Source organism: Nesoenas mayeri (genome assembly GCF_963082525.1).
Source record: "Nesoenas mayeri genome assembly, chromosome: 2".
Lineage (NCBI taxonomy): Eukaryota > Metazoa > Chordata > Aves > Columbiformes > Columbidae > Nesoenas > Nesoenas mayeri.
Genome location: NC_137543.1, coordinates 73,813,601 through 73,838,070, shown reverse-complemented (window position 1 = coordinate 73,838,070; position 24,470 = coordinate 73,813,601). Strand labels below are relative to the sequence as shown.

The following is a 24,470-nucleotide window of genomic DNA, read 5'->3' as shown; positions in this document are numbered from 1 at the left end:
GTCTAACTGTTCCATTTTTAATTCATGCAGGTTAAGGCAAATCAAATTCAATGCACATGTAAACAAGAAAAATCTATGTACAAAACTATGCAGAAATTATTTCTTCTAACCTACATATATTTCAGAGCCCTACTACTTTTTTTTTTCCTGCTTCAACTGTATTAAATAAGATGTACAGTCAGTTCTGGACCTGGAAAAATGAGATCTGTAAGTACAGATTCTTTCAGTGCCCAGACACATACTATCATGACAGCCTGACTTCATCATCATTATTTCTGTTCATGTCCAATATGGGTATCTGAGTCCTCATCCTAAATTGACAATAGTTAAGCATGAAGTGGCACATAGGGAGAATGCCACATTTTATGAACAGGCTAGGTGTATTTCTATTTGCAAATGAAATAACGGAACCAATTCAAGCTTCACAGACTGCTTGAATCTTGACCACAAAGTGTTTTAGATACCAGTGGTACAGCACAGCAGAAACCATTTCCACATGTCAAATCTAAGCAAGTCTGACGGTAAATTGTCACACTATTGCCTCCAGTGAGAACACAAATACTTTGTGTAGTCCAATAGCTATTTGAAGTAATTTGTAAGCACACATGTTATTTGGAATACACTTGATTACGTGTGCAAAGTAAGCAGTCAGGTGAAGGTTCCTTAAAAACTGGGACCTGGAAGATCACTACAATCATAAACATGCAGCTGGCTTCAAAAATTTGCTTGTACTCAGTCTGCCCAACAGTAAAAAGTTTAACCGGTTCTGCAAACTGAGCTCTTTTGAAAAGTAACATTAGAGAAGACCAGGGATAAAATAAACAGCAGTGAACTTAATGTATGAACTCGCCTCTTTTGGTGGGCTTCAAGATTACCACCTACAGCATTAAGTCAGCAAGGATGTCTTGAGTAAGAAACAATGTCTTCTAGAAACAAAGAATTCTCACTGCTTTTAAGCCGTATTTCTCTCCACACTGGTAAGTACCTATTCACCCATTGTTTCATACTTAATAATAGCAATCTTATTTCTAGAGGGAAAACTATGGAACATCAGACACCTGATAATAACTTCACCTAAGGTGCAGACAGATTACTACCTTGATCTGACAATCTCTGAAATACAGCGCAGCATTTGAGCTACTGAGAAGCTAGGAATAGGCAGCCGTAAAACAAAAAATTCAAACTGCAACCAAAACTGGGTGGACACATGAAAGCTAGTATTTGAAGTTTACTGAATATTTTACAGTGTATACTTTTTTTTCCCAAACACAAGAAATCGGATGCTGTTGTCTCTCATTAAATGAGCTCTTTTATTCCCTTTTCTGTCCACATCCTTTCAAATATGCAAAATTTGTATCATTGCATCTTCTTTTTTGTCGCTTTAAAGACTTTTTTGTCTGTTCGCTTTGCACCCTGAGACGCTGCATTGCTTTTCACGCAGATGTACTGCGTGGCCTGCAGAGGACAGCCCTGGAGCAGTCCCTGGGGAACAAAGTTTGGTGGGGCTGGTGAAGCCCCAACCTGCACACCCCATTTCTCTGGGACAACCGAGGCCCCGCTTTGTGCTTCAGTGTGAAACAGGTCCAAGGCAGGCAGGTCCCCATGTATATAAATGCAGCCCGATAAGTATCTTGCTCTTTTCCCATCATTGTTAATTACCAAGTTATTTGTGTGTAAACAGAAGCTTTTGATTTCCTAATCAGCCTCCTGCCCGATTCATTCAGAGATGTCACACACCAGAGTTTGACAGCACAATTAGTCACCATGGAAGCTATTGTGATGTCACAAACACTGAATTGTGGCATCATTGAATGAATCTGGCAGGAGAAGGATGTTGGTTACAAAGGAGAAGGCTTCTGTTTACACAATACCTTGGTAATCAGCAATGATGGGAAAGAGAATATAGAAAAAGAGAGCCTGGTAGTTTAATGAGCATTGATAAAAGTGAAAATTTGCAAAGGTTGTTAGAAGCGCGCATGTGGCATATAAAGCTACAGAGATAAAGATTCTGTAATTTATACCTTAATTCTTCACCTCATCCTGTGTCCTCAGAACTGAAAGTATACCACAGACATATCCAAATGGTGTTTCATGTTAATTTTTTCACATATTTCTATACTAGGAGAGATACCCAATAAAAGCATTAAACAATCAGGATCTGATAATTTTTTTGAGGGCTATTCTGTAGAGCAGTGAATTTATCTGTGTTTAACAGTATCGGTTTAGGGCATTACTTCTCCGGGAAATCATTTCCTTTTTTTATTTGTGAGGATTCTGAATTACATTTTCACACAGAAAAGGCCTCTGTCAGCTACAGACAGCATTCACAATTCCAGTGTCAGTGGTCGCAGCTTACGGTTCGTCTTCCTCTATTTTCTTGAAAAAATTCCCATGAGGTATATCAACTGATACTCCAAATGCTACACTTTCTAAAGCGTTATTGTATGGTACATGGAATTAGAGATAGCGCATCTAAGCGATATGCAGTTGCAAGCTGCACAGCAGAACCCAGCAACTAATCAGTGCCACAAAATAACAGGAAAAGCAAGACTGAATGACATTAGACTCTTTCAGGTAGCATAATTAAACCAACTCACAGTATTATTTAATTCCCCACAGTTCTTCCTCTTGCTGCCTTCTTGAAACTGTAACCATGACACCTTAATTTCAATCAGGTGGAGGAGCTGCTGCCTGGAGAGCAGATGCCACTGCTGGTCCAGAAATTGCCAATGGATTTGAGGGTGGTGCCACCATTTTTTCCCTGCCTGAAGTTTAGCCAGCCCCCTCCCCCACCCTCAGCACGTCTAGCTTTCATAAGCATTACTGTAGGTATGCAAAGCTGAGTCTGTTCACCCAGGTCTCCCAGCTGGTGATGAGCTGAGCTGTTTCATAGGACCGGTACTCTAAGGATCAAGCTTAATTTGCCTAAGCTGTTTATTTGCAATAGCTTCAGACACAGCAAGGTAGCAACAGAGCAGTAGCGTGAAGATTAGACAATTCTTTTTTCTTTTTTTTTTTTTTTTTTGGTAATAAAACAGAGGATGGGAAATAAGAGAAGGACTTAAAATGGCTTAAACGCTTAACATCAAATTGTAATATACAAAAAGCATGTACATGACTTCAGCTAATTGTACAAATAAAAGCAGTGGAAAGAAAATGTTCTTGCTGGAAGCACATTAATACGAATTATACATATTTTATGTTCCCAGGTAACCATGCCACCCCTTTGACCATTCCCTACCTAATCCTAGGTGAGGGTGATGCTCCACTAGAGTCCAGCTGTTATCATCCACACAATGACTTTTGTAAACGAGCAGCTGACAGAGGTCCCTGGCTGTCATGTCTGCTAGAATCTCGACCACTTTGCTTGTTCCATCTTCACTAAAGACTTTTACATCCTGCAACATAAAGGGTACACTTACAGATCAACAGCTCTGAACATAGGCAAACCACACAGCTACCGTAGAAAAGCATCCTCTTGGCATGACGGTTCCAAGCACCTTGGCAGCCAGGACATACGACATGGGTGATTCACTTTGTAACACTTTCTCTTGATACCCCCTTGCCCTATTTCCCCTCCCCCCTCCCCAACACCTCCCTGCACTAAACAAAGGTTCAGCAGGGTTAATATGACCACATACACAGAAAAGGTGAGAGAGCAGGTTCCATATAAAGCTGTGTAAGGTAAGCAAATGTGAAACAGTATCGAGAGAGGCACTTCGGCAACAGTGGGCGAGAGAAATCACATCCAGTCAAACACACACAATTTTCTTTGCGATCCCATCACGGGCTTTTGAACATTTAAGGAGGAGCAGGCCGAGACCCCAAAGATTAAAAAATGGCTCTCTTGTTCCCCCCTAACTTTTGATTGTTTCACTCTGGGAAGTCCCACTTGCAGTTTGCCGGCGGATCACTCATAGCTAGCACAGTCCACACATTTCCCTGCCTGCCCCGACTTCTCTTTTGATCCTAGCTTGGAAGGAGTTTGAAACTGAATGTGCATATGCTGCACATCCTAAATATTAATGGAGATGAGAGAACAAGTCAGGAACCTTCTCCCCACCTCCTGAATTATACAGATGCTTTCTTCTTTGTATTGTTCTGCTCAAACGAGAGACAGTTGCCGCAAAATTATTTCTCCGGGCGAACGTGCAGGTCAGAGATTTAAATAGACCCTGCGTTTGAAACACTCCGCATCCTAGCAAGAGAAAGCGAATCTAACAAAAACCCGGAGGGTAATTTGATATGGAAAATCTTACCTCAACGGCATGTAAAAGGCAGCAGTCGGAAGAACAAGATGGCATTTTAAATAGAGATTGCCTCTTGGGAGAGAGTTTGTTCTCTGCCTCCGCCGACCCTTGGTAGCCTATGGCTGCGCACCCGGGGTGCCGGCGGTGTCAGCGGACGGCGGTACCGTACCTGTCACGTAGCCCCTGCTATGGGGACTGTTTCTGGGGAGGGAAACAACTCTGCCAGAGCTCCACTCAAAGGGTTACACGCAATCTTTGCGGTAGTGAATCAAACCACACCGGGTAGACCAATCCTAGCCCTCCCTCCGACTGATGTAATCATTTCCCACACACTATCAGACTTCCAAATTATTCCCGCCCCCCCCGCCAAGCCCCCCCCATCTCCCCCCCCAAAAAAAATTACAAAGGAAATTTGTTTTTATGACCACCCACGGGTGTTCGAGACCCCTGAAGTTCAAAGGCGGGTTGTGGGGGGGCGGGGGGAGCCGCAGCCCCGGCGCCGAGCGCGGCCCCGGCCGCGGCTGATGTCATCTGCCTGCAACTTCAGCACTTGAACTTCTCCTCCCGCCGCTCCCCGCCGGGCCGGGCCGGGCCGGGCCGCCCCGCCGCCGGCTCCCGGGACGCGCTCCCCGCGGGGCTGGGTGCCGCGGGCCCGGGGAGGCGAGCAGGGGGGCGGCGGCAAGAGGCAGCGCCGCACGCCCCAGAGCCCGCCGGCCGCCTCCTCCCCCCAACACACACACACACCCCGCTCCCCCGGCTACGTACAAATTCAAGCCCAGTGAGGGAGGAGTTAAAGCCTCATCGAACCCAAGTGACTCCAACCCGCGCGTTCAGGAAACGGCTTCATCTGACAGCAGGGATGAGCCAGCTCTTTCAGAAGTAGGCTCTGGAGGAGAGAGGGGAGGGGAGGGGGGAATCCCGGTTGCTGTAGCTCTGGGGAAGGCATGCATGCTGTACAATGTTACAGCTGCACTCCCACTCCTGCCAACGCCTAACCATCCCCGTATACACAGAAATTTGTTGGGAGGGGGGCGGGGGGTGCTTTTTTGTCCTGCGGGCAAGTCTGATTTCTGTAATTAGCACCCATTTTACAGTAAACTGGCGCATTATACCCGCGATCTGAGTGCCCGGGCAGCAGCAGCGGTGCCAGCCCGCTCCGCCACCCGGCAGCGCGCTGGTGGCACCGAGGGACACGGGTGAGCGGCCGAGACACCCAACAACCGGCGTGCGAACGCCCCACATACCCAGCAGAAATTGCACCGGTTTGCAACAGCAGGGCACAGCGCTCGAGTTCCCTTCCCCAGACATGTAAGCATGCTGGAAAGCCAGTGTTCAACAAGACAGAAAATCGCTATTTTATTTGGTTTTTAGTGGGGAATGGGGAGGGACTAATACACTTTTTTTTTTCCTCTCTTCTATTTTTTTTATCACAAGAAATTGGAAAGGAGTGCCACAACCAAAAAAAGGTGGTGGTGAAAGGAAATCCTTTCTACTTTCGGCTTACTCTGTGCAAGTAACTCCACTTTCTGTATTGAAACTAAACTATTTCGGATGGATTTCCTGCCTCAGGAACCAACCTAGTGACATCATTCATTCATTCGTTAGTCACCGAGATGCACAGCCCCACGCTCTTTGCCTCAGCCTTCAACAGGGGAGCCTGCACCAGGCACACGCCAGCAGAATCGACACTTTCTCAACACCTGGAGCACAAAACCACCTCTTTTCCTTCTCTGCAGTTCTGCTGGGAACAAGGCAGAGATATAGGACAGGTTGCACTTGATCCTTGTCGCTGCCAAGTCCCAGAAGAGAGGGAAAGCCATTCTGCCTCTCCTGTCCTTGCAGGTGGAAAAAGAGAGAGCTGCAAGACCAACAGCACACTTTTCCCTGCTCCCGAGCACACAAAGACTCGATGGAGTACAGCCACCGGCAGAAAGCTGCGCTGTCCTTCACACTGGTTGATGCTCTGCTCCCTTGGTGTGAAGGGGTCATGGGTATATATCCTACCCTCCCCGCTCCTCGCCCAGAGTCTGAGCCCAATGCCAGCCACCCTGAAGGTACAACAGCATTGGGGAGAAGGCACAGGATGGACAATGGCTGCTGCTCGCCGTGCGACTCTGCTGTGACACCACGTCGCCTTCTCCCACGAGCCAGGCCCCTCGCCATTCCCACACTACAGCGACTATGAGGGGCACGGTGCAAACACGGTGTGACCGTCAGTACAGCCCTTCACAGGGCCGGTCAGCGGTGGGGTTTGTAATGATACCTTTAAAGCCCAGGGACTGGCGTGCAGCGGGCAGATGGCGTGAAAGCTGAAATGAGCAAGTTAACTTCACTGACTATTAATAGTGCTGTGTTCGCGATCAAGGACGGCGCAAGGCCGTGTATCGACGCTGACATCACGGATATAAAAGACTGCATCAGGAGGGGACAGAATGGCCTGAGCCGAACCCGGCCCTAGAGGACAGGGGAGAGACACAAGAGGGACAAAACCCCGTCCCTCTGCAGAGGCAAGTCTGCCAGTCCCTAAGAGGCTTACGCAGAAGGTAAGGGGATTTTATGCCCCCACACAAAGTTGCAGAGCATGACGTATAACCACAAGTATGAAACCAGTTCGGTCACAAAGCTCTGGCTCAAACCTTTAGACGGTTTCCATGACAAAAAAGGCAGATAATATTCCTGTATCACAGAGGACTTAAATTTAAAGTCAACTGGTCAAATCCAACCCTCTTGTATTTCCCTCCTTTTTTCTTTTTTTTTTCTTTTGGAAGCATCTCGTACTTCAAGATGTTAAGTGCTCCCTATTCAAACTTCTTCCAGCAGAAACAGTCTTTCACTTGCAAAATTGATTTGGCAATTATTTTCTCTAAAGGAAAATGAAGGAGAATCAGTTCTGAATAAAATACTCCAGTAATGAAAACACTTAAACTGAGGAGAGGTTCAGAAAGTTAGTCTGACACTTCTGCCCTGCATCCCTCCAAGAAATGCAGTGAAATGCAACAGCAGACTGCCTACAACAGTGATTTACAAAAGGCCCTAATTACGTCAGCAGCACAAGGCACCTTCTATTCAAAATTAAGGTTAAGAATGCTAAGCCAACCAGAGCACTATATTGGCTGAACATTCAGTGCTTTACAGTGCAAAGGAGCAGATAACAGACTGCACCATTGTTCTGGGAAGAACTCTTCCCCCAAGCTTTTTTTTTAATTTCTTTTTTGAAAGACAGACAGACTTGAAAATGAAAAATTTAAAAGAACATTAATATTCATCACTTCAGTGGTTTCACATAATGGGTCGTGTATCTTGAGTTACCTCATGGCTGTTACATCTTCCAGCCTCAGTTCCTCAACCTCTCTGCAGTATTTTGTGTGCATCAAGTAACGCAACTGTTATTAGGAATGAGGATAGAAAAAACCCAGTCATGTCATGGTCATGTTACTTCTTCTCCACTTTTCTATTTGTACTATTTTTTCCCTTTTGCTGCAAAATAAAACCTATGACAATTTACAATTACCATAAAAATTCACGCTTTTAAATGACGTTATGCTGACAATCTTCAACAAATAGATCCAAATTTGCATTCTACAATCTGAAATTAATCAGAGTGTAATTCATATCAGCGCAAACCAACCTTCGTTATCCTGCATTATGACTCCAAAGTATAAGGAGAGAGGACCAGTTATCAGAAAGCTCTCTGACTGAAATCTAATAGAAAAAAGGTTTCAGTACAGTAGTTCTTCAAGAGTTCCCTTTATAAGAGATGAAGATCAGAGAGAACACAGAAAGCCATTAAAATACACTGAAGAGTGACTACTAAGAGCTGCACAAAGTAAAAATCAATCCAGCAAATTCTGACTTTCATCTCCCGGTTTCACTCATCAAGATTGTTCGGACATGAGAACTGTAACCACCAGTGAGGCAAACAGAAAGAAAATTCAATTGAAATGCATGTACCTTGTGCGAGCAGGAGGAGCCATTTATTGCAGAAGGCACCTACGTACCAGGCACATACGTGCTGTTTTCACTGGAACCCTGTTTTGATGAGATCATTTTTCCCCAAGCTTTCTATACTCTAAGCTCATGGGCTCACAAGAGCAGAGTCACAGTCACTGGAGGAATGGGGAAGCTTTCAATTAGGATCAGTCAGCTCAAAGCTGCTGAAGACTCAAGCTCTGTGTGCAGGTTACCCTTGAACTGCTATTTGCCTAGCTGAAGACATAACAAAAAAGGAAGGTTTTGCTTCCCAAAGTTGCAAGCCTGTGATAAAAAAAAGTCCCTAAGTGTGCTCTGTGCACACCTGACAGGCAAGCAACTCAGTCTATCACATCTACACGCTGGAGCACCAGCCAGTCCCCCCTTACTTGCCCAGCAGCATTAAGGCAGCTTTATAAGACACAGGAATTTCAACTGCTGCAATGAAATAAATATATAGGTCAACCCTATGGCTCTTTTTTCCTTCTGTGCTGCACAGCTCGAGCAGGAAAAGAGCCTTTCAGACAACAGCAGCAGTAACAGCAATACATTGCAGACAGGATCACTTATATACAAGGCATCCCACAGTACTTCCTTATAAAAAAAAACCCAACTGTGAGTTATTTTGTTCATTGCTTTTTTTTTTTTTTTTTCCCCCTACATATAAACATAAAACCCTAGGAAAAGCTGAGGTTAAGGTTCTCATAGCAACATTAACTCTCTCCTCTGGCGTATACTATATTTAGGTACACATTTAAGAGCCTATGAACAACAAAGGAGAACGACTGTTCTAAGATCAAGATCTCAGGCTTTGACTTTCACATTCAGAACAGCAATCTTTCAAAAAATAAAAAAAAAGACTCAAGTTGGCCATGTTACAAAACCTGATTCTGTCCCTTTTTGCTAGGCTACTGAATTTTAAATCCATTTCCGCAAGTCAGAGGAATAACTTGACTTGAAGGGGAATCACAGCATCATTCTATGTTCAGCGGTCATCAAACAGCAATAGTAAAGGCATCAACTCTGTGAGGGTCCAGGTTTTGGGAATCCCAGCGGTGTGGGCAGAGAAGGGCAGGGCAGGATTAGCGCCAGGTTCATGTCAGCATCTATATTTGGATGGTTAGCGCTTCTGAACTCAGCATGCAAAAACATCGAGGCCCATGTTCACTCCAGGTAATTTTAGAGAGTTAAATTCCTTCTGAAGCTAAGGGAGAGAGATGGGGTAACTTAAGATCTAAAGCACATGACAAAGGCATTTGTGTCTCTCTGCTGGCTGCAGAGGGAATCCAGGCTCCTGGCTCCGGACTTCAGCTGGATGCCATAAGCTATATTGGCTGAATTCAGGCTGCGGTGACTAATCAAGCAAACATGTCTCTCTGCACTACTGGCATAATTACACACTGCAATTGTTGACATTTGAGCTTTAAAAAAAAAAAAAAAAGCAAATTGTGTGATGTTGCATATACACAAAGCACGTTTAAAGGAACATATACAATGAGCAAATAAAATAAAACGTAAACCGCAAATATTGTAAAAATAAGCCAAAACTTTTCCTTCTCCAATTAAAAACTACATGTGAAAATGGTTACTTATTACGGAGACACTGGATGAAGTCTGCACTCATCTGTTTCTGTCTTCCTGTCTTCTCAAAACTTAAAGTATTAATGCCCTCTGTATAGAATTAGGCTTGTATAGCAACTGCATCGAAGCTTCTTCAAAAATATCAGCTGTTTACATAAAAAGGTGTTAACTGTGCAATGTACTTTTAAGAAAATACTGTACACAGAGCACGTTCTCAAGACATAACCACTGCCTGCGTGAACAAAAGATTTATTCCAACATGTGTTCACATACTTAGAGGCTGAAGGTTTGGAAACTGTAAGTTGCTACCCTATAATTTCCATATTTTACAAATAAATAGCAGAATGCAGTTTTAGGTGATATATACCTAAAACCAGACAATATACTGATTTTGTGACAGTATCTCCAAAACTGTTTCACACCTTCCCACTTTGGTTTAACGCTTACGTTCAGATAAATCATTTGACCCGTTTGACATTTTCACGTCTTTCCCCCTCAATTCCTCATTTGCCTCTTGTTTTTAGGTAAAAGAAAGGTGAAAGGCTAATTTTCAGTCCTTTCAAGAGTAACAGTAGGCCTTTATGAATTTTGCTGAAGCTTCTGGGTATTTGCAGGATGCTGGAAGAAAGCAAGCTTGGGAAGCAGGTTGGGGAGCCTTTGACAAGAGTACCAGTCCACACCAGTAAGAAGGCAGCCCAACAACAGCCAGCTCATCCAAATCTGGGGGTCCAGGCTCTTCCTGTGGTCACAGCATGGACAAGCTCACATTTTCTTCTTCCTCTGCATCATCCCCCACCCAGCATTTGCCATTAGTTTTGATTATAAGTCTGTGAATAAGCTCCCTTCTCACCACACAGCTCCTCCCAACAGCAATTGCTTTTCATGCAAAAATCCTTCCTAGTTTTGAGATCCTTTATGTATGGGAAAAAAAAAAAAATAGTTACAGGCACTGTTACACTCCTTTGATTATGTAATGAAAGACATTAAGTGATGTTGCTGGCATTAACCTTTATCTTTCATGTATTTTACTGTGCAATTTATCCTAGATAGTTTGCAATCTTCTTCAGCTGTGCTTACAGCATGCATTATTTATCGTCTGAATTTGCTCCAAGAGAAAGGTTTAATAGAAAAGTTTTTGCAAACACAATTTAAGTCACTAACAACCATAGAAAGGGTAATACAAAGAAAAACCATAACAATTTCTTGATTAAAATTCTTAAGTAACCAAGCTAGTTACTGAGTATTTTAAATTGTTTTGCCATTATAAATTACTCTGTAGAAAAGAAATTATTACCACATCTTCCTTGCTGCACAGGCTTTCAACCACAAGAACCACATTAATTTGAAGCTTGGCAGACAGCGCAACAAGGCTCTGGGGAGCAGCTTCCCATAGGATTTAGAAAAATGGTGCAGGTCCTGAAGACTTGGATGGCTCCTTCTTTCTCAGTAGGACACTGTGACAACTGCAGCTGAGGCACTTGCCATCCAAGTGCCCAGACCACGCTATGAGCCAGAGACCCATTTCAGCACAGGGTCTGGCAACGTTCAGTTCACTACTCACTTTGATTTACTATTGTCCAAGTACAACTTCTACATGGGTAGTCCACAAAACTCCCCTTTCCCTTGCACGCTCTTCCGAGGGGAAAAGAAAACAGAGGTTGCAGAATAGAAAGCAGGGACACCGCTAAGGGTTGTATATACAGCTGGACTTGGCTCCAGCCCTCCACTTGCATGCACCTGTCCAGCCATGTTTTATTAGGAAAGGCATCAGAGACCATTTTGAAAGACATCTTTGGAAAATGAGGATTAGTATTTGAAAATATGTGCATTTTTAATGCATGGGAAAACCTTTCAGGCAGTGACTGTCTCTCATCTGGTACAATGGAACCCTGGGAGTTTGACTGTGCTTGATGTAGTAGGAGGAATAAAACAACAGCCAAACAATCAGAGACGATGTAAAATAAGCTGTATTTGGAACAGCCAGACATGACAAAACAAACACATTATTTTAAGAACCAGTAGTTATTAAATTTATCTTGAACAACTGCAATCCAGTTTACCTATTCTAGTACCAAAAGAACCTAAGCAAGTGTAAGATGCAGAGCTGGGCAGAAATCACAAACTTAGAAAGCAATGCAGAGGAAGACAAACATATCCCCTCTTCTCACTTCTGTTTCTTCCTCCCTGCTCCCAGAAAAAGTAATTACAAGGAGTGAAAAAGCCAAGGATTTAAGGACTTATGAGTTTGTTCCCTGGTACTCGAACGTGCCGAGTTCCCAAGGTTTTTTTCTGCAGTCTTGAAGACTAAAATTAATTTTAAAACTAATGAAAACAAGTTCTTAGCTGAAGTCCCAGCTCCTAAATCTGACAAGTCTTGCCAGAATTGACAATAGCAGGATAAAAAGTTTTCACAACACATACAGAGGTGCACTAGACAATAAATAAATAAAATAAAATAAAATAAAATAAATCAATTATCTGTCTTTACAAGAGCCCCTTTATTCCCCTCCACATCCCAATGAACCATCACTGACATGTCAGACTAGACAGGCTACACCACAGCTGACAGTAACGAGGGGGAAGCTGGAAAGGAAAAAAATGAAATGTTTTAAGAAAAACTCTATGAACTGAATACGCATAGCTTGATCCGGGGAAGAATCAAGTATGGTATAGCACTGAAAATACAAAGATGAGAGCAACTCAGGGCAGTGAAAACAGTAATAGTAGAAAAGGCAAAACATGGAGAAAGACTCCTAACGAAGACTGGCTATAACCTACAGGCACTCAAAGAATGATGATCATTTAATGATGAAAACCTGAAGTATAAATACACTATGAAACTCACAGCCTTCATGAGCTGAAAATCCCAAAAGGTCAAACACACCTTGGAAATATAAATTTCCTGCACTTTCATAGCATCAGTCGTAACCCACAAGTTTTTCCCAGTATGGCTGAGTTCATACTGCTCTGACAATAAAACAGGGGTGCTTTATAACAAGTGGGTGACAGGCTTAACTACAGCAGCATGGCAAAGCGTCACTAATGCCCAGCCATCAGCTGTCACCTCACTGTACAGTATTCAGCAATATTGCTCAACTTCCCATCTCCCCAGCCACCAGCTCTGGAAGCCGGTGACTTCAAGCAGCCACTATCAGCTAATTGTTGCTGCCTGCAACGTTCAGGATGTTTTATGGGTCAGTTTGTCATGCGCACACAATAAATGCTTTTAACAGAGCTGCTTGCCTTGGGAGAGTATTTCTGCGCAACTGCGTAAGCATCGATTGTGTGGCCAGAATGAACCCCCTGCAGATCTCAACCCAGGAGAAGTTATGTCAGCGGGAGAGGAGGGCTCACGTTATCCTTTCCTCAGCGTGTGCATAATTCTCATTTTCAGCAACTGCTCTAATGGGAAACTGCTCCATAAAACTGCTCTGCTGTTTATTTTTCAGTAAATTTACACATCAAACAATGGTTTTCCCTCAATTAAAGACTGACAGATCAAATGTTTCTGGGGCTGACGCAAAATCCGGGGTTATGTCATCATGACTAAGCTAGATATTCTCTCTTGAATGCAGCTAGCCCCGTGCAAATCTCACTCCCAACCTGCTAAGAATTACTCATTTTCAGTGGAAAAAAAGTGAGAAAAATATTGGAGAAAACCCAAACACAACCATGTGAGATTAATGAGCATATAGTGTCTAACCACCCTGCCCCGTGACACCTAGTGTAGTGAGACCAAGTTACCAAGAGACTTTTCATGTCTCTCACTGCCCTGCTTCACGGCTGCACCCGTCCATCCCCTCACGCCGCGGCAGGACCAACGCGCGAGTTTTAACTCCACGGCAAGTGCCTCTGATTTATCTGCTCCGAGTTCCCTCTCCAGGGCTTGCTCCAGACCATTCTGCACACCCTTTCCTCCTAGTAGGGGCACCACAAACAAAAAAACAAACACAACAAAAAAAAAACCCCATACAACCCAACCCTTTGCTGAGCTTACAGGGACAAATTCCCTGCTGCCATGGTTACCACTCCAACTTCTCTTGTAGAACTAGAAATGAAAAAAAGGCAGCACACAACTTCCCTGAGAACAGACGGCTATATAATGTTAGCTCTCCCTCCCCTCACTCATCATTGTTAGCCACTAAATCAGCTACATCTGGCATATTTAATTTGGACTAAATAAAATGTCACTAATTAAAAAGATGCCGAACAAGCAATACATGACATTATAGAAACAGGGAGCTTAGTATCTGAACACAGCCTATTAGGAACTGAAACGATTCAACTAGTTTTTACCAGAAGCTGAGAAACAAAGGCAACTAAATGGTCCTCTATACAATCTTACAACAATATCCTCTAGAAGCTCTCCCCTATTGTCTAGGTGTACCGAGGTTTCCAAGCACTAATTCCTGGAGCAGCAGCAGCTCAAATAAGAAGTAGTTAGCTCATTATAGACAGTATTGTTGGGCTGGAAGTCTGCAGCCTTCATTCCAACTTTTTAAGAACAAGGTTACTTTGCTGGAGCTAAAGTGAATAAGATGTTCGACAGACGTGCACACAATTTGCTTTAAAGCATCTGTGGCCACGTCGCTGCCTCTAAACAGTAGCAGCCTCTCCTCTCTCACTTTCTCCACACGGTTTCCAGCAGCCTAATTTGACGCATCACACACTGTTCCACCCTTACTCCTCTCCTGAGCCCAACCCTGAAGGCCACACCGTGCCAGCTCTCTGCATCTCCCATCACAGGTCACACCACAGAGACATGAGCACTCCTGTCTACTGCTGACCAACACCTGTTCCAAAGCAGCTCCTCCTACCCTGGCATCAATGCACCCCCTCTCTCTAGCGATTCACATCATCCTCCTGGACCAGGCTTTCACCTCTGTGGGTACATCACTATCGGTATTCCACTTACACTTATAAAACAGATTTCACTGCAAAGCTACATCATATCATATAAATCATATAAACCTCATTTCACAGCCCTTAAATCTTTTCCATCATCTTTTTATCCAGCTGGCCATCTTTCATTCTAAAGCTGTACTATCCTTTATGATTAGTTGAATAAGCATTTGAGTGATTTCATTTTTAGTGCCTCCAAGGCTGAGGATTTCCCATGAGAAAGATCATCTTTAAGTGCTCTGCTCCAGGTTCTCAGCATTTATAAATCAGACGACTGGCTCCTCTCTATTTTTCCTGATGTATGAAGTACCACAGATATTTAGGTATACTTTGATTGCAATTTCTTCATTTCAGTACTGTTGATGGTCAAATAAGATTCAAACATGCAACACAGAATCCCCCCACATAAAGTAAATTTTAACAGCATTCTTGCAAGATGATCGAGTGGATTATGTTGATAATGCTGGCACACACTAGGCAAGTAAAAAGATTACCCTTCTTAGAAACTCAGTAGTTATATATGAATTAACGGTGAACTTTATCCTCATAATTCCAAACTTAATATTGAAGACATAACACAGAGATGATATATTTCAAAATCATCATGCCTTTAACCCACACACACCCCCCCCCTTATAAAAGTTTAAGAACAATCACAGGATCACAGAAGGCTTGAGGGTGGAAGTGACCTCTGGAGGTCATCTGGTCCACCCCCTGCTGCTCAAGCAGGGCCACCTAGAGCCCGTTGCCTGGACAACATCCAGATGCCTTTGGAACATCTCCACGGACGGAGATCTCACAACCTCTCTGGGCAACCTGTGCCAGTGCTCAGTCACCCTCAGAGTTAAGAGAGTGTTTCCGGATGTTCAGAGGGAGCCTCCTGTGTTTCAGGTTGTGCCCGTTGCCTCTTGTCCTGTCACTGGGCACCACTGAAAAGAATCTGGCTCTGTCCTCTTTGCACCCTCCTTTCAGGTAGGGTAAATAGTCCATTTAGTCCATTTGTAAGATGGCCTCAAGATTTCTCTTTTCTAGGCTAAACAGTTGCAGCTCTCTCAGCCTTTCCTCATAGGAGAGGTGCTTCAGTCCTTTAATCATCTCTGTAGCCTTTTGTTAAACACTCCCCGGTATGTCCATGTCTCTGTTGTACTGGGGAGCCCAGAACTGGACCCAGTACTCCAGGTTTGGCCTCACCAGTGCCAAATAAAGGGGAAGAATGACCACACTCAACCTGCTGGCAATGCTTTGCCTAATGCAGCCCAGGATACCATCAGCCACCTTTGCAGCAAGGGCATGTTGCTGGTTCATGTTCCACTTGGTGTCCACCAGGATACTCAGGGTCCTTTTTCTGTCAAACTGCCTTCCAGATGGGCAGCTCCTGCTGCCTGGGCTTGTTCCTCCCCAGGTGTAGGACTCTGCATTTGCCCTTGCTGGACTTCACGAGGTTTCTGGCAGCCCATTTCTCTAGCCTGTACTGCAATCTCTTATATAAACAGTGCAGAGTTACATAAATACCACAATATTAGCAAAAAGCATTAAAAAAAAAAATCCAATGGTTTGATCATAGTTTAGGAACCCTAAACAGGTCTTTTTGTAGGATCTTTCATCATTATTTTCCCAAGCCATGCTACAGTGGTTCGAAATCACCTTTAAGTGTTTCAGAAACACTTAAAGTCTCTTTCTCAAAGGCTGATGAACTTAACCGTGTAAGTCTAAATATAAGGTAGTGTGCTGAAACCAATGTCACAATAAAAAAATGATTCCTGATATAGAACTAGATAACATAATGCTAGAGATCTGATGCCAAAGCCTGCATGAAATAAAATGCTACTTCTTCATTCAGCATCTGCTTCAGATTATTTTACATGGAAGTCACTGCTGCTCTGAAACTGCCAAGGCACAGTCAGCTTCCAATTAAGCTACCTTATATTTGAAGTTGATTGGAAGCAAAGCTGTCTCCTCCCTATAGGCATATCTCCCAAAAAGTAAGTAATCTGATATAATCTCCAAATGTATTTATTCTGCATTGTCCACCCAATTAAACATCTTGCACAAATGCAATCAACGAGCCTTCTCTCTAATTGAAACATTTATGCAACAATTTTCATGTGACTCCCATTAAACATTTAAAATAATTAGCTGCATTAGAAAGACATTTATATTCAAATAGTTTATGTGCCAAGTTTCTTTGTTTAGCAACTGAATATGAAAAAGATTCCCAGAGGAAAAGACCAAATATTGGGCGAACCTATAAGACAAGACACTCCCAAGAAACTAGTTCCAGAGAGTATTAAATGGGAAATCTTTTAGCAGTGGCCTTACTACTGTTGCTGACTGTGGAGAAATCAACAATTTCCAAGACCCAGAAAGGCAATGACAAGGGAGTTGACTCTGTATTTTTATACATTATCAATAACATAAACCAGACATCACCTTGAAGTGTGCTCCCCTCCTTCCTCTTCTCCCTCTCCCTACACTATTGGCAATAAGCTAAAGAAATCCACCATGAAAAGACACTAGTGACTTTATTTCCATCCTGGCACGAATAACAAGGTTTTTTTAAAGGATTTTGATGGCTCTTTATTTACATCATGGATCTTCTTTAAGAATTATGCTGAGAAAAATCTAGGTCATTGAAAGCTTCTTAAACTGAGCCACAGAGAAACTGAAAAAGAATGTAAAGGCACTGATGCCAGGTTTATTTTGCCTTTTCACAAGCTCTTTTTTTTTCCAGATTGACTGGCAGAAGGTAGATCAACCTTTGGACATCTTTCTTATTCTGAAGTTTCTATTTCCATGAGTGAGTTAATTTCATTCCCATCCAAAATAAAACATTTTTTAAAAATGTTCTGCACTTGGCAAACAGATCCAGCTATGTAAGAACAACTTGAAGAAGGCTAGGCTTAAAGGGCAAAAGAACAACTTAGATCAACATATAACAAAAGACATGTAAACATCTCAGATTAGGATCCTGAGCAACATAATTTAATAGTCTCTTCTAGACAAAACTTTATAAATAAATATATATGAATGTAAACAGTGTTTTTCCTTATTCCCTTGCCTCACCTCTGCCCCAGCCATTAGCTTGGTTTTGGTATGAAACTGAATGTTAAGGTCTGCTTCCTTTAAACTATGTGCTTATTGCAGTCTTCCATTTATGTAAACTAGTACCATACATTCAGATTTCATTGTATAGATTTCTTCTGTTCAACCACCATGTAGATTTTCTTAGGTTAAATACATAGTTATACAGGTCGACACTAATTTGTTTTGAAGTCAAAAGTGTCCATTAAAAGCAGATTGCATTAATAATTATAATTGGCAATAATTCAAAATTAATTATTAGCTATTAATAATTATTACTACATTTCTAACGCTGTGTCCAACATAAAACTTCTGACCTCAGCAAATGTCACTCTTTATCACTCTATTCATTTACATAGAGATAATTGTACACATGGGGAACCCTTTATTGCCTTTTCCACCTTCCAAAGGTTTTATCTTCGGATGGTGGTTTAGCATAACCACCATAAGGTTTCTTAATGGAGAAAAATCTATCTTGCCTTTTGTACAGTGCAGAAAAGTGTCACAACATTTGCTTCTTCCACAGCTCCCCCATCCCGTTGCACAAGATTTCACATGGCAAAAGTAAAAATTTTGCCTAGCTGCAGGGTATTAACAAAAATTACTCTGTACTGAAACTATTTTCAGTTCAACTGTTGCTCATACACCCTTCAACATGACAGACGCTGATCAGGCCCGAAGTGTAACTGGTAAGAAATAAGTGGTTTTGTGGGTTTCTTGCCAGAGTTCTGCAGGTTTTTCTTTCAGTACACCCAGCTGTACAGAAAAAACCCCGAAGTTTGCTTGGCTCACATCAACTGAGGCTTTGCCAACCTATTACACTCCATGAATTTCACTTTTTGAAACATAACAAAACAGCTAGTGCATGAACTTACCCAAGCTATACCATGAAAACTGCGTTTAAAGAGTAATTTAAAAGGTTCATCCTGTTCTAGGTGCCATACAACATATTTGCCCTTCCATGGATAGTGCTGCATTAAGCCTGACAGCTTAACCTTCTCTGTGAAGACCCTTATTTTCCATACATATAGACTGATTTAGATAAATTACCAGGTAGCTTCATTCTGGGCTTCAACACGGAAACCACCTTGTGACGGCAAATTCAGCTTTTCTGTCTAAAATGTCAGAGACGCCCTAATGATTTTGATAATCCCTTACAAAGATTATTAATTTAGGGAGTCGACCCTGCATGTGGTTTTCTACCAAAGACAAGAGCTGAGGATAGCTTTGCCCAGCACAAAATCAGTAGGCATATCAGAGGCCATTTACTTTCTCAAACGGTGGTTCAATTCCACAACCCTCTACCTTTGAAACTCCTGCTATTACTCTGCTCTATGGGCTTTGCCTCTTGAAGAGGAGATTCCCAGCCCACTCCTGCTTCTCACAGAATCCCATTTGTTCCTAAAAAAAAAATAAATATATACATATATATATTTTTGCAAGAGTTGGCATCACTATTGTGTATCAAGTACCAATGGCCAAAAGTGAAAAGTCTGTATTCCCTCGTGAAAGTCTGTATTCCCTCCCCAAATTTTATATATCTATTGAAAATAGATATATATATCTAATATAGATGCCTATCTAAATAGATATCTATATTGAAAATGGCTACCTCAGATGTCTGAACACTGCATACTGAAGTTAAAACACCAAGGAGACGCATAGAAGAGCACTGACTTTAATTTGCAAAACAAGAATGCGGTTAGAAACTGATCATTTTTCACTGGCACTTAACAGATGATGGAAAAAATCAGCCCTGCAGCTGCCAGCATCTCTCCAGATAAACAAACTCTGCTGTTTCTGCTGGGGGAGTAACTGATGAGGAGGCTGGCCATCCAGGGGAATGGTCAACAAACATTTCCTATCTCAAATGAGGCCAGATTTGGTCCTAATTAAACAGTTCAGTAACTTCGGGGAAAGGAAACGATATTCTCCATCACTACCTATCGTGTTCCACCAAAGCTACACAGTCACGGTAGCCATTTCAGCTGTTACTAGCCACCTCAATCTGAGTACATTTAGTCCTCACTAATGATTCAGGTTCCCCCTGTGTAAAGGAGGCACTTCAGTGCATTTTATCATATTCTATAGTTTTGCTACCCTAAAGTAGCATGAATATACTCAAAAGGTACTCTTACACACCACTGGCTGGAGATACCCAGACAAGCAACTCAAATACTTGAGTTTTACATAACTACAGTTCACAGAAATAACTTCCACCCAAAGGCTGTTTAAAGGTGGTCATATTTCTTGACACTGTGCAAAACTACCGTAAGTGGTTACCTAATATTACATTCCCTGGTCTCTTTATCATTAAATGTAAAAAAACTATTACCTTTGTTCAGTAGTGGTTATTTGTTAGAAAGTTTTGTTTCAGCTTTACTATGGAATAAATTTGAAAGCAAACTGATACAATTCTGTAAAGAAATTGTTATCCCAGCATGGAGCAATGTAACTTAGAGTGGGATGAGTGGAGCACAAGCAAAGGTCCCTTGGTCAGATCTGAGCCTAATCAAGCAAAATGGGGAATGCAGCACCTTCCCAAAATAGCACTTGCTATTAAGTTGTTTTTAACATGAAGAAAGCAGCTACCTGAAGGAGTCTTTGAGCAGAAGGACAGCAAAAGACTGGGACTGTCACGTCTGCCTCAAATGAATCTGACAGCATGAGTCTGATAACCTAAGGCTCATTAAATCCAGCTCCATGTCAAAGCTCATGTATGACTTGTACACTGAGTTCAAGCCAACCACTAATGTGAACACTCACAATACCAAGTCAGACACAAAAAGTGAAGATTATCTTCAGCAAGAAATCCCAGTATCCTCCTCCAAAGTTAAAAGATTTTTCACCTCCACTTCTTGCAAGCCGAGATTCAAGAAAGGGTTGCTGATGGCTGGGAAACACAACTATGCTGTTCATTAGCCTATATGCCACTTTCCAGCAGCCAAAATAAAAAATACCACTGCATAGCAAATAATATGAAAAGCATGGCCATCCCTACCGTTTATCTGTTGTAGGTAAAGAGCTCTGAGTTTGTATTGTATGAATGCACTCATTTTATAGTTCAATGTGCAATCAATACAGGTACTTATTTGCAGATAGTGGTAGTTCAGCAGCAGCATACAAACCTAACTCGCAACCATGTCATCCAAAGTCAAATATATCCTTCCCAAAATACTTTATTATGGTTGTAGTGAAGAAGGAGAATTGCTCAGTAGAGAAAATAAATACTTTCCAACAACCTTTCAAAAGATCTGCTAAGTCACTGCAGCAAAACTGGCCCTATAAAAAAACTGTGCACCAGCAGAGGTGGTTTTGTACACAACAGAAGAAGTCCTTTTGTATCAGGGTCAGAGTTCTGCATTGACATACAAGTCTAAGCTAAGCAATCTGAGCTGCCACCAACTCAGACTTTATAAATATTTGAAGAGAAAATATTTAATGTATTTCTTGAACTCAGTGATCCCTTACTGATTTGAAATTCCATTTAAACATTTTATTGCTATTTAAGAGAAAAAAAAAATAGTTTCTACTTCCCTACATTTACAGATTTTAGAAAGAGTATAATGAAGTAGTTAAAAAAAACCCCACTAATTTCTCTATGTGCCATCAGTACTCATACGCAGATATTGCCTTTAAGTTGCACCTCCAGATACTTTGCCAGATGTATGTTCAGAAAATACATAATTGTAGGATATTAAATCAATTATGTAGAAAGCAGAGGTTGCTGCAAACTCATAAAGGAAGGCAGTCACTGTGAATATGTTTGGTGCTACGAACATTTTATTACATTATTTTTGCTGGAATTTTATTAGGGTCTTCCCTTCTTTAGTAGCTGCTACTTGAACAGAGGGCGATTACCCCTTGTAAGGCTCTGGCTTAGGGGAAAAACAAGCCATTTGCACGCACATAATCCTCTAGTATTTTACTAGACAAGAATCAGTTCACCACCACAGTTTTTACAGCTGCATGTTAGAGAAGGCTCGAGAAAGAGGCAAAGAGGAGAAATTGATGTGAGCATGTTTACAGTGCTGTAAAATTTATTTCATCATCTTCAGAACTACTAGCTTATTTATTTAAGGGATAAAAGTAACATATAGAAAGCTTTCTATAAAGTTCATTCAGCTCTTTCATTTTAATGGTTATACATCAACATAGCAGAGTCTTTCAACTTGGACCCGTTTGGACATCTCTTCGATGGATGAACTGCTGGAGACACTCAAAGCCAGCGTCTGCTGCACAAGCAATTTCCCTACCCACTGAAAGACTCCGCCATGCCCTTGCCCTGTCTCGCTTCTTCAAGAATTTCCTGCAGTAGTTTAAATCCTAAAGGTTTCTCCTAGACAAAAAGTGCCTTCTGGAGATTGCCCAAGTGCTATTCCATGCACTTAAGAGAGGGTAAGTGGCAATGAAACCTTGCAGCAGCTAGCACAACCTTGGGCAGAGTGCTAAGTTAATTTCCTGTTAGCCAGATCGGCTCCAAGTTCTTCTGTATTGCCTGAAGTGTTGCAATTAAGTACTGCTCTAAGCTACGCTTAATTAGCCTGCAAGCAAATGCTCATTTGTAGCTCGCATGCAGTGTAAAGCAGAACTAAATGTTCACTGAGAGCAAAGGGAAATTACACTAAAGGTACATTTGCACAAATATAGCCTGCTGCCTCCCGATTCCCTCTACTTATTAATAACCTAGAAAATATTGAGAAATGTGTCACACTGTACAAATGGTTAGAAATATACGTTCTCTATCCCTGGCGCTGAATCTGCTGCTCTCCTGTGCCCCCCCATCCCAGCTGGTAAGCACTATGCTCCCCTTGGAATGACAGCCTCCCTCTGCAGACAAAAGATTTGGGATTTGGATTATCTTTTTCATCTGTGCAGTCAAACAAACAAACAAATAATAGTAATAATAATAAAAAACAACACAAAGACAATCCACACAAAAAAAGGAACAAAACAAGCAAAAAGTAAAACCAACCAAACAAAAAACCAACCAAGAGCCCCCACAGACTAGGATGCAAATCATGATTGCTAAGTACACTCAAAGATAAACAAAGAGCATAAACAAAACTTCCACCAAATAGCATTTAAAACATTGACTGAATCCACATCCATGAGTAAAACACAGCCCTGGCACCTCTTGTTATGCAGACAAAAGAGGAAATTAATTGCAGGTTCTCCAATATATTTAGAACTTTTTAAATGCTACAAGTGGAACAACATTAGCTTCAAACACAGCAAGGACATTTTTAAGCTGGACATCATTTGAATCTGGAGACCCTCATTTGACACGGCTATAACACAAGGGGCAAGGCTCAGCCTCACCTGGACGAGCTTTACAAAGCTTTGCCAAGCTATATTTTCAAGCTGTTCCTTAAATCAATTACAAGGTGTATGACAGTATTTCAAGCAATCTTTTCATCTTCTCATATATGCATATTCATATATATATATATATATACACACACTTACAAACAACACTATTTTGGAGTCTGAGATAACTCAGTAAACATTTTTAATCTGAAGCACGGCAGGTATTTTTCAATGCTAAAACTGTCCACCTGATACCCATTGTTTAGAATAGACTCAGTTTAGTTTGTTCTACATAACTGAGTACTTGGGGAATGGGAATTGCTGCAAACATCTGTGAAGCTATTTATAAGGTCTGGAAATACTGTAGTTGGCTCACTTTCAGTGGATTTTAGTAAGCAATATGGAAAATAAGTGCGACCAGCAACAGTATGACAAGGAAGTTACTTCAGAGTAATTAGCTGCTCTTAATGGCTTTCAGGCAAGGACAAGCTCAAAAATGACTTATGGAAGCCCGAGGGCAAATTGTCTGTAAATTAAATCCTGGTGTTCTACTATCAGTATGCTGTTATTTAACTTAGAATATTCTTTACTGTCATGTTATGCACTTCATTTATTGTTTGTTGTTGTTGTTGTTTTTAAGCAATATTATTTTATTCAGCAGTGGTTTGTTCCTACTCTCATTAGTTGTTTGGGTAAGGGTAGTGTGGTTTTTAGAAGCGAACCCAAAAAGGCAAGGGTAAGAACGCGTGCAATGTCACCGTACAGTGAGGCAGCCGCAGAGCATGGACATCATTCCCACTATTAGAAGCCGCTTCCTCATGCTTGGGCCCTTTGCAGCTGCTGAGCTGGGTTTAGGAAGCCCAGTGCCTCCTGCCCTGGTGTGGGTGGGGATGATGCTCCCAGGTGTATCTGGATGGGCACTGCCCACCGTGGACACCAAGTATGTGCAGGGTAAGGCAGTTTCCATTAAGAATGTATATAGTCCATATCTAAATATCCCCCAAAAGCAGAGCAGTTCCTCACTCTGGCCAGACTAGAGATCTAGGCAGATAAAAGGAGTGGCTGGAAAGATCTGGGTGCGTTAAGGTGGCACCTGTTTGGTGAGAAACAAAATCAGCTTTTAAAGGTCTCTCTTGCCTTGACCCCTTTCCCATATGAAAAAAAACCTCAAACCTGCAGAACAGTTTTTGCTTTGCTTTTAATTAAACTTCACTTATAATAAGTCTGCTGAAACAAAGTTGCTTTATCCACAAACCATCCCATGCTCAAGGTGAGATCTCACATCCAAAGTCCTCACTGTTAGTCAATCCATTTTGCTTCTGAGTGCTATTCATTGCCCCCTCAGGAGGAAAACTAAACACTTATGCTTTGTGCCAT

At 42.0% G+C, this 24,470-nt stretch overlaps 1 protein-coding gene across 2 annotated transcripts in view; it reads right to left on the bottom strand.

Annotated features, from left to right (window-relative positions):
• GRB10 (growth factor receptor bound protein 10) overlaps window positions 1-24,470 on the bottom strand; it is a gene marked incomplete at its 3' end in the record, with an annotated part of 107,210 nt that overhangs the window by 19,293 nt on the left and 63,447 nt on the right. For both annotated transcript variants that reach the window (XM_080340233.1, XM_080340234.1), the window contains one exon: window positions 3,242-3,398. In XM_080340233.1, the coding sequence (XP_080196359.1) occupies window positions 3,242-3,398 (157 nt within the window). The remainder of the gene's footprint in view (window positions 1-3,241; window positions 3,399-24,470) is intronic.